General features: G+C 39.8%; 1 protein-coding gene and 2 long non-coding RNA genes across 5 annotated transcripts; all 3 read left to right on the top strand.

Moving 5' to 3' along the window:
* Positions 1 to 705: 705 nt before the first annotated feature.
* Positions 706 to 2,093, top strand: LOC115250617 (uncharacterized). The gene is made up of 2 exons (XR_003889171.1): positions 706 to 1,177; positions 1,309 to 2,093. It is a non-coding gene; the product is annotated as an uncharacterized lncRNA (long non-coding RNA).
* Positions 2,094 to 9,150: 7,057 nt separating this feature from the next.
* Positions 9,151 to 13,406, top strand: LOC115250607 (uncharacterized). Of its 3 annotated transcripts, none has more exons than XM_029839635.1 (5): positions 9,151 to 9,642; positions 9,738 to 10,433; positions 10,547 to 10,675; positions 10,735 to 10,796; positions 12,956 to 13,029. In XM_029839635.1, the coding sequence occupies exons 1-4, from the start codon at positions 9,579 to 9,581 to the stop codon at positions 10,752 to 10,754; spliced, it is 909 nt and encodes a 302-aa protein (XP_029695495.1). In that variant the 5' UTR covers positions 9,151 to 9,578; the 3' UTR covers positions 10,755 to 10,796; positions 12,956 to 13,029. The 3 variants fall into 3 exon arrangements, with proteins under 3 accessions (XP_029695495.1, XP_029695494.1, XP_029695493.1); XM_029839633.1 differs by having other exon boundaries at positions 9,152 to 9,642; positions 10,759 to 10,796; positions 12,956 to 13,406; XM_029839634.1 differs by lacking the exon at positions 10,735 to 10,796 and having other exon boundaries at positions 12,956 to 13,145.
* On the top strand, positions 10,803 to 12,406 carry LOC115250616 (uncharacterized). Its single transcript, XR_003889170.1, has 2 exons — positions 10,803 to 11,379; positions 11,800 to 12,406. It is a non-coding gene; the product is annotated as an uncharacterized lncRNA (long non-coding RNA).
* Positions 13,407 to 18,802: the final 5,396 nt, after the last annotated feature.

Genomic DNA, 18,802 nt, shown 5'->3' with positions numbered 1-18,802 from the left:
TTTGAATCATTGTGATGTGTAAAAGTGCATGGCCATATTTTTTATATTGTTTTCTCCTGTTTTTGTAGTTAGGTAGGTTAAGGAATGTATTTTGGTTATTGCCTGTTAGGGAACATTTTGGTTGTTTCTTTCAAATTAGACTGATTCTGATTGTTATTTTGGCTAAAAATCACTCTGAGGATATTTGTGCTGATAAAACCTTCTGAATTTTGATTTTTGGAATGATCCTTGGTATAAATGATCACCCATGTTAACTTTTGATTAACTTTGTGTCATTGGTCACTTAGACCTTGAGGAAGCTGGGGGTTTGTGTTAGGCTCAGAGCTCCTAGACTGGTTGTAACATGGAACAGGCAGGGTCAGTAAAAGGAAATGAGTCCAGGAATGAGTGCTGGAAAGTCAGGCATGAGGCTGTGGAGAGAGTGACGGGAGTGGCAGCATTGTCCTGCTTATGGCAGAACAGATGGTGACAGGACTCAGTTATTGCTTTGCTTGCAGGATTTATTATTTCTTTTTTAGAACAAAGATACTTTCACTGCTGAAGGGTTTTTAAAATATGGCTTTTAGTTTTCTGAATCACAATGCTCTCGTGACTTGACAGTGACTTTAATTACCCAGCTAATCATATCATAACAAACTTGCATTAATATATTCTGATGTACACATGATTTTTAGTCTCTTTGCATTGTTCTACTGGACAAGCCTGGGAAATATATGAAGTTGAGAAGTAAAAGGATCATTAGAATTATGTTTTGTGAGTTTATGATCTGTGATTTTTGCTAATTATTGCCTGTGAAATGGCTCCTGACCATCCAGTCCTGATACAGATGCATTATGTTTTCCCAAACTGTTACTACAAATTGACTGTTTAAGTTGCAAGGATCAATGCAAACCCACATGTTTTCATTCTTGGATTCAAACAGAAAGCCCTCGTATGTTTTTTCATGTACTTTTCCACGAGTGTGTCTAAAAAAATCAACACGTCACAAGGTCTCAGAGAAACTCATACCCTTGTTTCCTTAATAAGACATACAAAGAAACCGGGTCGGCCAATCACAGTCAGTCAGTAAACTCAGGCTTGAGTGGAGGAAAGGACAAAATTAGTTTCATTCAGCACAGCAACACAATGGTATTTACGTTTGTTTTCTATCTGGTATGTGTGATTGCTGGGAAGATGGGTGAGTGATTTATTATTCTTGTATTATCTATCTAATATTAGCACTGGAGCGCTCTCATTTCTATTTTTAATATGGAAAGAAACAAACAACCCTCAAAATAATTCATAACTTTGTTTGTTCTGTTTTTTCAGGTGAGATGACTGTTCTGATGATTGATAAAGACAAAAACTTTACAGCAGGGCCCTGGTATGTATTTTCAAATGCCACAGTATGGTCTTGGGCTTATTTATCTTCTAAACATTACTTAAAGCATAGCTAAAAAATTCAGACCATTAATATCTGATGCTACATTCAAGAGTCCTTAAGATATTGTAAAGAACATATACAAGAATACATTTGTAAATAGCTGTAAAGGTTTGTGTCGAGGTGCCAAGAACAGGATGAGAGCCATATACAGTTTTGTCATTTACTTATTACAATGCAAAATCAGCTGATACAGTAAACTTTGTTGTTTTAGACATCTTGCTCATGTTTGAGCTGTGAGTTGTCCAAACTGAAAAATTAAAGTGAGGTTCCTGATTAGCAGTTAAGGTTCCTGTGGTGTCACATTCACTCTTTTGTGAATTTGGTGCAGTGTGATGTAAGAACTATGATACAAAAGCAGAGTAAAAGTCTGCACCATCACAGTTCCCACAGTACCCCCTCAAAAAACTAAAAATCACAGGATAAGAGGAAAAGACATAATACTAGCTCTATTTGTGAATATGATGTTAATTTTAATGTTGCTATTGGTTCAAACCAAGCTCCAAAACAAAAGAGCAACCCCAAAAAACAAATCCCGACATAATTATAAACCATTCTGATGATATATGATTTAGTATGTGTGTCTTTATTTATGCAGTGTCTTTGTGGTTTCTGTCAGGATGTCAAACACAAGAATAGTCAGTTGAGGAATAAAGTGTTATGATTCAGTTTATTTGTTAGTTTTATTCCTGCTTCCCCCCCCCCACCTATATCCATCATTAACAGAACTGTGCCAAACAAACATAAATATCTCTAAATCTAAATCACATCTCTCATATTTTGAGTGAGAAGAGAGGTAGGTGCAGCGTTTCATCTATAGAATGTGCATGTTGTGCCATTATAAGAGCAAAAACCGACATCGAAATTTTCCAAGATTTCATTTTAATGCCAATATTGGCATATAATATCGGCAGGCTGATAATATTGGACATCTCTAATTTTTATATTGTGAGACACTCACTTGACGAGGCACAGCGGTGTGCCTCACCCACGGTACAAATATACTAGGGCAAGGGGGAGCCAGGACGCCAGGTCAGTGTGGGGTTGATTTCATCATCACCCCCCAATATCAAGATTGGGTACAAAGCCCCAATGACAGACAGACTCGTGACAAGGGCAGCTGACCTGAGAGAGATAATCATGAAGTCCTGGGGGAACTCAACTACCTCCCTGCCAAGGCTAATAGACAAAGTACCAGACCAATCTCTACTGGAGGACATGAAGACGGCACTGTCAACCATCCCTACCACTACCATCACTGAGACCAATCAGCTTATGTATGCAGCGGCAACGGTAATCCTACAGATGCTTGGCTACAAGATGAAGAGCATGAATAGCCATAAGGAGCAAATGGTCCCATGGAGGAGAAGGCTAGAGGCAAAAATCATGGCAACACGGAGAGAAGTCAGCCTCCTAACAGAGCTGAGTAGAGGCGTGAATCCAAGGACAGAGCAGCCCAAGAAGTACAACAAACTGTCCATACCTGAGGCACTGGAGACTGCTAAGCAAAGGCTCACAGCCCTGGCCACCCGACTAAAGAGAAGTAGAGGAAAGGAGAATAAACAGGGTGTTCTCCACCAATCCGGCAAAAGTCTACTCTCAATGGCAGGGCAACAAGATGACAACAACCCCCCCCCCCCCACACACACACACACAGGGCTGAGACTGAACAATACTGGAAGAATATCTGGGAGAAAGAGGCAACACACAACACTACTGCCCAATGGCTGCAAGGCTTACAGACTGAGCATAGCCAACTCCCAGAACAAGACCCAGTAGTCATGACCTTAGCAGACATCCAAACAAGAATGTCCAAAATGAAGAGTTGGACAGCACCAGGGCCCGATAAGTTCCACGCCTACTGGGTTAAGAAGCTGACTGCACTCCATGAACGCCTGGCAGCACAGATGAACCAGCTGCTAACATCAGGGAACCACCCAGGATCCCGCAGGCAAATGGTACCAATGAGGAGGCAGCTAGGAGGTCAGCCATAGCTAAATACCTACAGACGTTAAGGCAGATCCTGAAAAGTCAGCTGAATGGTAAGCATAAGATCCAGGCCATAAACACCTACGCCCTGCCAGTAATCAGATACCCTGCTGGCATAATACCCTGGCCACTGGAAGAGATACAAGCCACTGACAACAAGACAAGGAAGCTCCTCACTATGCACGGAGGGTTTCACCCTAAGTCCAGTGTCCTGAGACTGTACACAAAGCGAAAGGAAGTACTGTCCAGGAGGAAACAACAAGCCTCCGAGAGTACATCAAGAAGATGGCCCCCACTCACCAACTGCTGAGTGAGTGCCTCAGGCAACAAAAGCCCACCAAGGAGGAGAAACCTGAGGGGCTATCATGGAAGGACAAGCTCCTGCATGGAATGTACCACCGACAAATTGGGGAAGTGGCTGATATCGAGAAAACATACCAGTGGCTGGCAAAGGCCGGACTGAAAGACAGCACAGAGGCACTACTCATGGCTGCACAAGAACAGGCCCTGAGCACCACAGCCATAGATGTCAGGGTCTACCATACCAGACAGGACCCCAGGTGCAGACTGTGTGGAGATGCCCCTGAGACAGTCCAGCATATCACAGCAGTGTGCAAGATGTTAGCAGGCAAGGCATACATGGAGCGGCATAACCAGGTGGCTGGCATAGTGTACAGGAACATCTGCCCGGAGTATGGACTGGCCAATCAGCCTAACATAGTGGTGGTGGATAAACACCAAAAAACAGTGGTGGTGATCGATGAAGCAATCCCAAATGATAGCAACATCAGGAAGAAGCAACAGAAGTTGGAGAAGGACCAAGGGCTGAAGGAGGAGATAGAGAGAATGTGGGGCATGAAGGCAACAGTGGTCCCAGCAGTAATTGGGACACTCGGGGCAGTAACACTCAACCTGAATAGATGGCTCCAACAGATACCAGGAACCACATCAGAGATCTCTGTCCAAAAGAGCGCAGTCCTAGGAACAGCTAAGATCCTGCGCAGAACCCTCAGACTCCCAGGCCTCTGGTAGAGGACACGAGTCTGAAGGAAGGAAGGAGCCACCGCCCAGGAGGGCGAGGAAGAGATTTTTTTAATATATATATATACGAGACACGGAGCCGGATTGGTCCTCGAAGAGAGGGGCCGTTCCAAGGTGGAGAGAAGACGCTTTGCATTTAGAGAGGAGGCACTTTACAGAGCTCTGCCGCTTTTTCTAAACACAGAACTTTGCCTTGTATAAAAGTCGCTTCACAGCAAATTTTACAAATCAGCCACTTGTGCAACTGTCACATTTTAGTGTTGATGCATGTGTGTGTTGGTAGGGACTATGATGGACCGCGTGGGTGAGGCTACCTGACTGGCGACACCACTAAATGTTCCTCACTCTGTCGCAGCCAATGAAAAAACGACGCAATGGCGGGTTATCTCGGGGTTATCTCGGAGTCGAACCTCTCATAAACAAAACGTGAAGTAATTTAAAATTGTTTTTATTAATGCTACCACATGTGTAGTATATTGAAATATTTATATTTTCACTATATTAAAATAAAATGGTAAATATTGCACAGACAATTTCTATTTTTTCTATTATTATTATTATTATTGATTAAGAAAATAAATCACTCTTTAATTCTTAAGTTGTTTATTTTTCATCTTAGTTTGTGTTAAAAAAATAAAGATATTTGCAAACATTGGAATATTTTTATCAGAGCTTTTCTTGTGGAAACCCTGATGCGGCCCAGCCTCTCCCAGACTCTGCCTCCAGCGGCCCCCAGGAAAATTGAGTTTGAGGCCACTGTTCTGGAAAGAAAAGATAGTCCCTTCCACCTTTGGAAAGAACTTTGCAAGCATTGAAGGAGGATGAACCCTTGCATGGTATGTGGCACTAGTAGAAATTAAAGAGTATAAGAGAGTGGAACAACATACCCAGGTAGGTAGTTGGCATAGTGTACAGCAACAGCTTTGAAAACTTTTGTGTTTTTTTTCTGAAGATGTGCAAATGGGTCTCTATAATACAGACAACTCAGTGTCAATAAAGACAATCCATGAATAGCTTGCATGTTAGACTCATCAGAACAGATGTTTACATACTATGGTGCAAATCTCAGAATTGAAGTTTCTATTACGGGCAGTATTGCCTGCTGGAAAGGTAGACTTATCATACCAAAGGCTCAACAGAATTGACTTTGAGGGAAATTATCCTACACCCATCAAAACTAAAATAATAAACCCACTGTTGGCTGTGAGGGGGCGTGACATGCTGAATGATGCTATGTTCAAGGCAACTCGGAAATATGACACAAATTGACAACGTGAGTGTAACATCTGGGACAAGCATCGTGGTTGTTGGCTTAAAATCCACAAGTCCACCAGCCACCCTCACACACGAGCCCATCTAGCGATGAGTCAGTTTTACAGCTTTGTTTTGATTAGATTTAACTTGGGAAAAACACATTCACAGGATGTTTTTGAATGAGGTAACACTAGTACAGCAAGGATAAACTCTCCCAGTTCCCTAGACATCTTTTTCCCACCAAAGTCCTCTAAAGTGCAGAGATGATGCCAGAATTCATCCATAGTCATTGTCTTAGAGACTTCATCCAGGATCTCAAGAGGCAACCTCCTCCACTTGTCATCAATGCCTTAGCATCTGTCAAGTCAATCAGACATGACAATACTCTCTGGAAACAGAGAGGGATATTCTGCTTGTGCTCTGGCATCAGTGGAACTGCTAGAAGATAGGCATGCAATGTAGGTCAAGAGGGCGTCATCAAAGTCAAAACGTGTCTTCATTTCTCCAAAGGCAACCTGGAAGAAATGTTTGTCAGCACATCAAGAAATCTGTTAGGATGGATGATCTGAAGTTTGACTGCTGGACTTGCTGCATCACTTTGTGTTGCGTGGTAAGATCAGATTCAGGGCTGTGTTAGCCCTGAAAGTCGCATGAAGGTCAATAGTAGTTCCCTGTAAGTCTCATGTGTCTTGCACCTCAGTGTTGTAATAACCACACTTGTGCAGACCATGACAGGAAGCAGTTATACAGAGGGCCTCATCATTCAGAGCTTGGTAAATATTCTCTAAGCATTCAGTCTGGTGTCAATCGACTAGTCAGTGTCAAATACCAAGGGTTTCACACTAGGCGGACAATTGTTTGACAACTTCAATCTGTGACCGCTTTCGTATCTGGGGGGCCTCAATGATTTATGTGGTCCAACACGATAAAAATCTTGGAGTTCACAGTTCTCCTAGCAGTGTTTTTAAAATACTGCTACCACGGTCTCTGCAGGTAATATTATTTGTATTTGTGTTGCCATTCTTTTTTGCTGTGGTTTTTGAAAACTTTAATTTCGACCTCTAGCTCTGTGTTACAACACCAACAGAAGGCTTTACTGTCACTGCCTGCAACAGGCTTCGGTTGGCTTTGCCGCTCTTTAGGGCATGTCTGCTTGTGGTGATGCTGCTTACTTTCACAACAGCCCTCGTTCCTCATCACCATCTCTTTTCATTCTCCTCACTACTGATATCGCCTTTGCTTGTGTATTTTTAACCCGCGCCGTAATCTTTTCCTCTCATCTGTCACCATGTGATTTTTTTCATGTCTGCCGCACTTATGCTTTGACTTTTTTTGTTGGCTCGACTACTTTCTGTGGGTATGCAGTCTATGTGTGAGGCTCAGGAAGTTTGTTCCACAAGTGAGGACTATAGTAAATAAAAGCATCTTCACCTTGTTTGTGTGTGACTGTAGGAACCATGACTAAACCTCTTCATGAGGACGTTTAGCTTAAGGTTCAGTGTGTACTTTTTCAAGGTCACTCCGCTCTTTTTGTCCGTGGGGCTGCAAAACAGGAAGTCTCTGCAGAGTTTATGTTCAAAGCTGACCACAAAGAAGTAACAACAAAATATGTTCCATTGTAGCACTGCTTGCTCAAGAAAGATTCTGTGGTGATCAGTCAAGTTCATTTCACAAGAAAAGAGGAACACAATCAACATGGGCCAGTAGCAAATACAACATAGTAACATGCAAGGGGTATATATTATGATTGAAAAGGCTTCATGTCAGGAGGTTTTCCATCTGGACCCTAAGACTTTTCATAAAAAATTCACTGTTATTCACTGAATATTCAGACGATCTAATTTACCAGTTATTAAACCAATGGGGGCAAGATTTATTGGCGTAAGAGAGAAGTCAACCCCTCTTTCTCAAATTTGCCACAGAAGACCCAGAATATTAATAACCTTAGCACTTTCTACTTCAATTGATTAAAAAAGATTATCTTTGTCTTATGCAGTATTTATGGTGTTCAGCATTTGTCCTTTACAGGTTAGTGTTCTCGTTTTCCACACATCCTGTTTTATTCTGAAATCTGGTGTGATTTTTTTTTCTTCCTGTCACGTATCCCATCTGTGATTGGACTGCCCACCTTAATGTCTTCCACCTGTGTCCCATTGGCTTCCTCCAACTCATGTAGATAAGCTGTGTTTCACTGCCTTTCTGTGTCAAATCATCTTGTTGTTACATGCAACCTTCCAAACAATTTCTTCTAACTCTTACCCAGAAAGTGTGTGACTGGAATTCTGTTTTGACAGCCGACTCTGATTGTGACTTTGTATCTGTGCCTGATTAATGGATTTGGACCAAATAAACTTTTATTTAACTCAAATCTGATTCTCTTCCGTTGTGTCCGAGCTTTTGCATACTGAGCCTGATAGGAGCGTGAATAGCTTCTACTATCATTAAGCTTGTCAGAACTGAAGAAACTTTTTCAATGGTTGACACGATTCTCTATGCGACCATGAAATATTGCATGAAATTAGAAACCACTCCAATCTCCTGGGGCAGGGAAACATAATGACTCACCAAAGGACACCAACATCAAGCGCTTTCTGTGCATTTTATTAGCTCTCCATTGACTCCATCAAGACAAACAATTCATGAATCAACAACCCAATGTCTGCACTTCAGGCCTTGGCTCCAGTAGCAGCATAAATAGTCTCAACTCCCAGCATTAGTCAAACCTGAAAAAGTCTCATACATGAGGGGTCCTATGTCTTCCAGTTTTCGTCCACTGATGCTACACATTATCAAGAAAGCCTATCTGTTAAAACAGTTTGGCATAAGTTTTAGGTCTGGTGCCTTAGAATAAACAGACTAGGCGTGAGAACTTAAGCAGACACTCTAGCTGCTAACTTGCACCTCCCCAGAAGAACACTGTGTTGTAGAAACAAGACCACAACCGCAGTGAGTGTTATACCTGTTTGCTATTTTTATTCCTGTCCACCGTGCTGTGATGGTCATACTTGGGCTTGACATTTACTCCTCCGTCTTGGTGATTTCAAACATGATGTTTTCTCAATGTCTTATTGTACAGGAGTCAAAGTGTCTGATTTTACTGTCTTGACTTCAAGAGCAATGACAGTTTAAAAAACAAAAAAGAATGTTTTAAATATGACATTGTGGTGATGTGAATGTTCTCTATATTAGCATACTCTGAGCACGTGTACGCAGCAGTGTTATCTCATTGCGTTATTGGCACAATATCACTTTACACAATATTGACATGACAACATTTAAGTAAACTTAAATAAAATTGCCATCAAAGCCATGAGGAGAACGGATTGTGATTTTGTCCTCATCTGTTGGCATCCCGTGTGAGCTACTTCATTTCTTTGAAGTTCCTCGTACCTTTGTTGAGTTGGTATCTGCCACTGAAAAAGGAAGCAAGATAAAGATGCTAAGTTTCTTTAGGTTTGTTTTGAACACCTCCATCGAAAGGTAAGAAAATATAATCAAGTCCTTTTATTAAAATGCTTTTGTGTGACACATTTTCTGTTGTAACAGGTGGCTACTTAAAAACTTTACAAATTAATCCTGTTAGTCTTTCTGCTAAAAACTTGTGAAAGTTTCACAGAACTGTGGTGGAGGATTTCATACAGATAGCAGTGGTCCCCTGAAAATAAACAATGAGTTTAACATTACTTTACTTCCTGGTGTACTGAATTATACTCAGTTGTTTTTCATGCTGACTTTCATCAGATGGACTTGTAAACATTGGAGGAGGTGTGATCTAGTGGACATGTGTTCGCTGTTTTCAAACCAGGGCAGTCTGCCAAACATACTTATCGATGAGAGTAGTCCATAGGTAGAGGATCTCAGCATTAACCTAGACATGCTCATCACAATTGAATCGCTGAAGTTGGCTTCATATCTCTGTTTATTTTTATGGACTTTTGGTAAGTTTGATCATATTGAATATTTTAATAACTTCATTCTAAACATTTGCACTTGACTAGTTTTTGGTAATTTTGTGGTTTATTTTTTCCCTCAGTCCTGACAGATGAAACATCCTTCTTTGTGCATCCAGTGAATAGTTTAGTATTTGCTAATATCGGGGAAAATGTGACACTGCAGTGTTCCCGTAAGGACGAGCCTGTATCAGCGTTCTACTGGTACAAGCAAACTCAAGGAGAGAAACCAAAGCTCATCTCTACATTTTATGAACATGATGTCAATGTAGGCTTTAGCGAAGAGTTCAAGAACGGTCGCTTTTCAGGTAACATTACAGAGAAAAACTACCACCTGACAATTGCAAGTTTGAGCCCTTTAGACTCAGCAGTATATTACTGTGGCAGTAGCAGTATGCATGAATTTAAATTTGAAAAGATCTATATTGTCCATATTCCGATTTTACATTTGACCGTACCAGTAGAGGTCCATCAGTCACCATCAAAGTCTGTTCAGTCTGGAGGTTTTGTGACTCTGAACTGCAGAGTACATACTGGGACCTGTGAAGAGGAACACACAATTTACTGGTTCAAGAAGTCAGGAGAGTCTGTACCAGAGCTCATTTACACCCATGGAGGCAAGAAAGAACAGTGTGAGAGAAAAAACACCTGTTTCTACAATTTGCCCATGAGAAACTTGAATACTTCCAAGGCTGGGACCTACTATTGTGCTGTTGCAACATGTGGACGAATTCTGTTTGGAAATGGAACCAAGCTGGACATTGGACAGTATGGACAGAGTAAGTGAAACAAAAGTTAAAGTAATTTTAAAAGTCGACTTGTTAGTGAGCGAAGCACAATTTTTACTCGAAACCATCCTCAAAAATGTTTAATTTTTCTTGCTTATTTGCAGACAGAGCCTCTTCTTCTGACAAACCTGTATATTTCTTGACTGGTGCTTTGGTATTCACCACCATACTGTGTGTTTTATTGGCTTTATCACTGTTTAAGCTGCACAAGAGGATCAGTTCCCAGAATACAGGTAAGCCCTTGTCTTTCAGTCAATTATACAACATTCTAATTTAAAACTTTTATTGTTAGAATCTTTTTCACGTCTTTAAACAGGTACGCCAACAGATCCATCCTGTGATATGACTGGAAGCGTAAGTTTTATTATGATAATTTAAATACGAATGTGTCTTAAAAATCTATCAAATCATTCTTGCAAATTGTAATTGTAAGAAATTAACTCAGTAATACAACGTTCATTGCAGATATTGCAGCGATGTTCACTGAAATATTTTTGAGTTTTTTATGAAAGCTTGAAAGATGACTAATCTGTGATTACCGAAGTAGACATCCATCCATTCAGTCATCTTCTCTCCATCTTTCTTTAATCGGAGTTGTGTCAGGGACATAGTAATTCAACATATAGCGTCATGCTGGAAATCAATGAGCATTTGCACTTTATGTAATGTATTTGCGAAGGATACTGATGTGATATTAGCCCATTTAATCCCACCGGTCACAATAGTGACCGTAAAAAAATGTTTCATTTCTAAGGCTATAAAAATGTTACTAAATGATCTATCAATGCATTTCCAGCAGATATTGAAATAATAAAGGGTCTCAATGAAATATGTGCAGTGTCGCACATTTACTGTAAATTGTCACATGACCAGAGCTGTTCACTTCGTGTTTGCGCCAAGAGAAGAGGATGGCGGCAAGAAAGCTCCCACAGAAAAGGTTAGTAAAATATGTTAACATAAAGATAGGACATAGATTTTTGGTACACATCATGTTTAAGGTGTCTAGTATTGATATATGCATTTGCAATTACTCAACTTTGTTTAATGTGGTCATAGAACTCACAAACATGTCACTGGCAACAATAGTGACCGGTGGGATAACCCATTGTATCTACATGCTAATACACATAGGCTAACTGTTCTACCTTACTTTCTGCTGCTACCTAACTTTGTACCTAATTGTACACACAGACACACACACACACACGACTAGCTAGCTAACTAATTCTACCTAACTTTCCACACATGCACGCACACACGCAATTACAGGTAGGCACACACACGCACACCACACACACACGGACCCCAGGAAGACTAGCTAGCTAACTACCAAACTTTCTGCTGTGTTTTCTTTTAGATTTACTTTGAGTCAAGTTCTTGATGTGTTGGATCAAGATGAGTTCCCAGACAAGGCATGCAGCATTGCAATCAGTTTCAATTGTGAGAAACGCACAACCTATGCATGTGAGAAATGCAAAGTACCACTGCACATTGAGTGCTTCAAGCTGTACCATGGAGTGTAGAAGAAAAACAGGAAAGACAGGAGAATGCAGTTGGACATAGAGTTCACAAGCATGCACACACATACACACACACAAGTGGTTGCATACAGTTACAAACAAACAGTACTTTGGAGTCTAGGAAGAAAAGCTGAAAAAAAATACCCATCAAAATGTCATAAATGTTCCAGGAAAAGATGTTATTTTTTAGTCATTCAAGGTGTTGCTTTGCTCTTTGTTCTACAACCTATTTTATTTTGCTGTTCAGTCGGTCAGTGTAGGCCTATACTTGAAAGCATGTTCAGCCGGCTACCTCTATCCTAAATGTTTACCTCCATGTTCAGTGTGTTCAATGTATACTGCACTAAAAATGAATGTGTTCAAATGAATTTTGCACTAAAAATGAACGTTTTCAAATGAATGTTGCACTAAAGTAAGCTGCACTAAAGTTACAATGTTGAAATACATTGATGATTGTTGTTGTTTTTTGTCTTAACCTCAATATTCATAACGGTGCTCCAAATATTCATATTGCTAGCCGATAGTATAAGGCTTTTAAAAGTGATAATAACTAGCCTTTGATATAAGGATTTTATACACTCGCGCTCACACACACGCACGTGCGCACACACTCGCATGCTTACACACACACACAAACACACACACAAACACAAACACACACACACACACACACACAAACACACTGCACAGGTCAAATAGACCTATATTCAGTCTGTCCATTGGTTGATACAACACAGTATCCCACCGGTCACAATTGTGACCGATCATAAAACACACTTTTTCACACACTTTTCCATGAAAATTTCTAAAAATTATGATTGATTGTTTCAAAGGGATACTAATGACACATGATTTGGATATTTTTGTGTCTGGGAAAAATTTGGGATTAAATGGGTTAACAGTATCATGAATGTACATCGGTTTAAAATTTGATTTCAACAGTTTTTGTGGTCTAAAGTAGAGAGTGATTGTTTTTTCCTCTTTCATTACCAGGTTCAAGAGAAAAATCTCCATTATGCCAATATAAGCCACCAGAATCTTAACAAATCAAGAAGGATAACAGAGACCAGTAATTGTGTTTACTTCGTGATGCTTCAAACGAACTCTTTACACTTTGTCACAACGATTCATCGGGTTGGACAAAAAATCAAATGCGGGCTACATGTTTTGTCAGGCATTGTTGCATGTAAAGTTCTTAACAACTTATTTTGAGATTAAGAATAAGTTTTATTTGTTGCTCCCAGAGAGGTTGTACAATAAAGACATTTTTAAAGGAAAAACAACAACAACAAGTCATTTAATACTTTACTAGAACGCAGAAGACTTTTCTTGTAAGGATGTCCAACATAAGTTTGTTGGGGAGAAAGTGATCAGTTTTCTTCCCGTGCTGTTGCCATCAGAGGAATGAGACGAAAGCTTCAGTTTACTTGCTGCGAGGGCAACCACACGTCTGCAGTGTGAGCTATAAGTGTGGGCCCTGGTGAGGTTTATTCTTATACTAGCACACGAACATGTAAGATTACAATAAGCGTACGTGTAAGCGTCATATGATAAAGCATAAGCATCACATGATAAAACAAAGCATGATATATACAAAAGGAACATATAAGAAAATGGGGGATGGAGTGTCACAGGATGTTCAGGTTGTCCCCTGCTATCCCGAGGTAATAGAACATCAGCTAAAGTAGGTCAGGGTTCTGGTCAGGAGTGATAATAAGTAGTTACAGCATTGTTATATGAACAGTTTGAACCTAACAAAGTTGCAGTCACTCTTAATGTGCATTCCTATGGAAGTTGCAACATATGATGATTCCAAATCAGCACAGAACACACGTTCTTGATGAAATCTACTAGATGATCTGTGACCCTCTTTGTGATGTGCTCTGGGGTTTGGTTTTTTTGCTGGCTCTATGACTTCCAGATATGTCACCATGCACAATCTATAGTGGGGCTGGTGCTGGTAATCACGGAAACTTCCCTTCATGGTTCACAAAAAAAGGCAATTACAACACCTTCACATAATTAGTAAATTTGATTTTTGGGCTTGTGGGGATCCATGAATGTAAAAAGATCCAAATGATCGTACAAAATATGATAATTATTGTACATCAGGAAACACTAATAAGTAGAAACAGAAGTCATTACAGAGTTGAATACAGGAAGGAAGGCCTGCCGAAGTCTTGACTTGAGAAATTAAACACATAAAGATTTTTTTGAAAAGATTCTTTAAATGTCAAATCCACAGTCCAAAGGTTTAACGAGTCAAATTTGTGTGAGACAAGATTAGGCCTATTGTCAGCAGCATTGCTAGTCTCAAGATCTATAGCTGGTGGATATAGTGTATGTGATAAAAGATGGGTGATAATTCACCTAGTCCTAAATTTTAATTCAAGATTGGATGTCCTACTAAATGCTTTCAATGGGACAAAATGGCCATGATTTCAATTTTACATAATAAAAAAGGCCATTCTTGTCCCATTCAGAAAATATACCTTCTTACTTCATCTTTTGAGCTGTTTCTTGTAGGTGTACATATTGCATGACTCAAATCCGGAACAACAGGGCCGCTTTTTTGGCCCCTGTGTGGTTACCGATCAACGATCAGTCTCACTTTAGGCAGGGCAAGTTTATTCATATAACACTATTCAGACACAAAGGCAATTCATAGTGCTTTTCAAGGCATAACATTTAAAAAAAAAGAAATACATTATAACAAGGCAAATAAATTAGCATGAAATATCATTTAAGAAAATTCTATTAAAATATTGAAAATAAGAGAAGTAAATTATTATTTAAGGCCTGACTTAAAAGCATTGAATGTTTGAGTAGTCCTCAGATGCTGAGGAAGTTTGTTCCGCAAGAAAGGACGATAGTACATAAAAGCTGCTTCAACTTGTTTGTGACTGTGGACTTTTATATTGAGCTTCAGTGTGTACTTTTTCAAGGTCACTCCCCTTACTCCACCACACCGTGTGGCTGTCAACAGGATGTCTCTGCAGCATTTTTGTTCAAAGCTGACCACAAAGAAGTAGCAACATAATATGTTCCATTGTAGCGGTGTGCGCTCAAGTAAGGTTCAGTTGTGATCAGTTATGTTAATTTCACAACAGAAGAGGAACACGATCAACGTGGGCCAGTAGCAACTACAACATAGCAGGACTCAACTAGTTCATCCAAATATGTGCATCAAGAGAGTGGTTTCATGTTGGCTTTCTGTTTTTACAAAGTCAAACTCATTAAATCAAACACAGAAGCTAGATAGTTTGAATGTGGTGTAGGAGAAGCCATCTGAGCCCGGCTAGGACACCATTATTAAACAGAGGGGGAGGCCCGAGGTGTTTAGCAGTCTCCCCAAACAGCTAAAAACACATTCATCATGGGAGCAAATACTCCCACTATTCTCAAATCAACTACCCAGTGACAGCCCTTTAGATCTTTGCTGCAGTAGGAGCTGTCATGACCACTTAGTGCTAAGAAAGCTTGTTCTTTACAAGTTTTCATCCTTGTCTCCCCACATCGTTTTATTTTAAAGTCTGGTGTCATTTTCTTCTTCCTGTCAAACTTCCCACTTGTGTGATTGGACTGCCCGCCCAAACATCTTCCACCTGTGTCTCCTCAAACTCATTTATATAAGCAGTGTTTCACTTCCGTTTGATGTAAGATCACCTTGACATTACAGTCGCGAGTCCCCGAAGTAAGGCATGTGGGGGATGTGACCAGAATGACCCACTTGATGTACACAACCCTCCAGAGGTTAAGAGACAAACAAATTATCAATCCACAATCAAGTAAAAAAACTTAAGGCCTTTGCTCGAGGAGCAGCATAAATATGTCAACTCCCACCAAGTTGTTCAGAACTTATAAACCTTCATGCTTTAGAGGTGAATTATCTTCTGGTCTATATGATTTCTCACTACACCTTGGAGAATTGCATATGTTCAAGAAAGCCTGGTGAAATCTGTTGGTTTGAGAACGTAAGCAGACACCCTAGGTGCTAGCTTGCACTCCCTCAAAAGAACACTGTGCTGTAGAAACAACACCACAAGAGCAGTGGGCCTGACATTTTCCTTTCTGTCTTGGTGGTTTCAAACAGAAAGTCTTTACATTGTCTACTTGCACACCAGTCAAAATGTATGACTTAGTTCTCTTGACCTTGGTTTTCAAGAAACAAGAAAACAATTAAAAAAGAGAAATAATTCTAATGTTATCTACATTAGAGTATTCTGAGCATGTGTACACATCACTGTTACCGCATTATTGGCGATATCACACATGCTTTAGGATATAGTGACAACCATTAATCAAATATTTATTTTAATTATTTATTATTTTAAAGTACACATAAAACCTAAAGACAAACTACTATAAAATGCCATTAGAAGGAACAACAGCAGTGGGACTGACTGACTGCATTTGTGTCCTCATCTGTTAACTCTGTCCTCTGTGTTATCTGCTTTATTATAAGTTGAGCTGGTAGCTACCAGTGAAACAGGAAGCTAGACAAAAGATGCTCAGTTCAACACTTTACAAAGTCCTCTTAGTCTTTCTGCTAAAAACATGTTAAGATTTCATAGAACTGTGGTGGAGGATTTTATATAGACATCAGTGGTGCCCTGAAAATAAACAATGAGTTTAACATTACTTCCTGCTGTACTCAAGCAGCTGCTTTTTCACATAAGCTAACTTTCATCAGATGGCCTTGACAACATTAGAGAAGTTGTGATCCACCTAACAAGTCTTCAATGTTTCCAAACTAGGAGAGTGAGTGTCACTTCTTCCTAGACAATCAACTTCACTTTTTGAATCATGAGTAGTGAATATATGGAGGATGTCAGCATTCATCTAGAGAGGTTCGTCACAATGGAATCACTAAATTTGTTTTTATTCGTCCTTTATGGTAAGTTTGATCATCTTGTGAACATTTTAATAACTTAATTCTAAACATCTACACATGAACTGTTCTAGGTAACTTTATTGGTTTCATTTATTCTTGACAGATGAAACATCCTCATTTGTGCATCCAGTGAGTGGTTTGTTTGTTAATGTCGGGGAAGCCAAAACTCATTTCCATATTTTAATGTCAATGCAGTCTTCAGCAAGGAATTCAAGAACTGCTGTTTTCAGTGAATATTACAGAGGGTAACTAGCAGTTTGAAATTGCAAATTTAGCATTTCAGACTCAGCAATGTATTACTGCATATCTATGTATGCATTTCAGTTTGAAAAGATCTATATGGTCCATGTTATGAGTTTACATTTGACTGGTCCATCAGTCACCCTCAGAGTCTGTTCAGACAAACGGTTCTGTGACTCTGAACTGCAGAGTACATACTGGGACCTGTGATGAGGAAAACACTGTTTACTGGTTCAAGAAGTCAGGAGACTCTGAACTAGAGATCAATTACACCCATGGAGGCAAAGAAGAACAGTGTTTTGGGGGAGGATTAAAAAACACCTCTTTCTACAATTTTTCCATGAAGAACCTGAGTATTTACAAGGCTGGGGCCTACTATTGTGCTGTTGCAGCATGTGGACGAATTCTGTTTGGAGGTGTGCAATGTTGAATGGAGAGCTAGTGTATGTTCTGGAGGGCAGGGGTAATGTGGCCTCCGGCATGAGTGTAGGTTATGAGAGGTTTCTGAAGATGCCAAAGTTTAATGAGGATTTAAGAAAACAGACTCCTGGTATGAATGGAGAGTTGGATATCATCAGCATAGCAGTGAAACAAAGACAGAAACAAGGAATGGCGTTCGCAAGGAGGAAGATGTACTTCAAGAAATAGAGGTGCTCAACCACTGAGTCTTTGAGGGATTCCTTGTGAGATGGGTGGTGGATGAGGTGCATTTGTTAAATTTGATTGCTGATGGGGTTTTTTAAGGCAATGGTTTTATCAAAGGTAAACTGTGAGTGAGGTGTAGGGGCTGTAAATGGGGATTTTGTGGTGATGTTAAATTCACTTTTGCTCATCAGATTGTATATTTGGTATCTTGACTGGTATTCCTGCAGTCAGCCTGATCTATTTTCTGGCACAATACTTAACCAAAACTATTTTGACAGCATTGAAGAGAATTAGTTTATATTGTTAGCATCTTTTATCTTATTAGCATGTGTTATACTATATGTTTTTGTTTTATGTTACAGTTAGTTTAGAAGTTAGGGATAGTATATAATCTTTAGTAGGAATACACATAAGCAAGTCAGTTGACCCTTCTTTGACATGAATACTGCTTAGACAGTTGGAGCCAGGCAGACAGGAAATGGTAGACCCTCATCGTAAAATATGACAGCATAATTTACTGGTGATTGATAAGTTCCTGGACAGGAATAAGACCTCTGACCTGGCCATCTGAGAAGACAATGGAGAAGGACTGCACCAACACCAAATGAGGCAGGAAGAAGAAGATGAAGTCACCCAAGAAGAAGGACTGGATTGGACTGAATTAGCATCAATAATTACATATGTCTTTCTATAAAAGACTGGGCCAAGGGATAGTTAGGTTGTCAGACTTCATGCCCTGACAGTTGACTTTGTTGTTGTTAGGGTCATGAACTGGCCCGGAGCTCTGTAATATTTGTATCTTGAATTGATTCTATGTGCTAAATACATTTTGAAATTGGCATTTGTTTACTTGAAGTCTTCATTTAAAGAACACGTGGATTGGCAGTGACACACGAGAGGTATTGCAATCCAACAGCATCAATACTCTATATCAATTGAAAATGCTTCAAAGAAGCAGGAGTTAACACATTGGACAGAAAAGGACAGAGAAATGTGAATAAAAGTGTTTACACTTATGTCAATCAGTGATGCTTCAGATAATCTTATGTGTCCTGACTCTA

Source organism: Takifugu rubripes, chromosome 8 (genome assembly GCF_901000725.2).
Source record: "Takifugu rubripes chromosome 8, fTakRub1.2, whole genome shotgun sequence".
Classification (NCBI taxonomy): Eukaryota; Metazoa; Chordata; class Actinopteri; order Tetraodontiformes; family Tetraodontidae; genus Takifugu; species Takifugu rubripes.
Note: the sequence above shows the minus strand (reverse complement) of the source record. Positions and strands in the feature narration are given on the sequence as shown.

What these genes read in the sequence shown, in the direction of transcription:
- LOC115250607 (XM_029839633.1), top strand. Translation starts at nt 9,579, where the DNA reads ATGCTCATCACAATTGAATCGCTGAAGTTGGCTTCATATCTCTGTTTA. An exon ending in CATTGGACAGTATGGACAGA is followed by an intron (nt 10,434 to 10,546) that starts GTAAGTGAAACA and finishes GCTTATTTGCAG; the next exon opens with ACAGAGCCTCTTCTTCTGAC. An exon ending in CCTGTGATATGACTGGAAGC is followed by an intron (nt 10,797 to 12,955) that starts GTAAGTTTTATT and finishes TTTCATTACCAG; the next exon opens with GTTCAAGAGAAAAATCTCCA.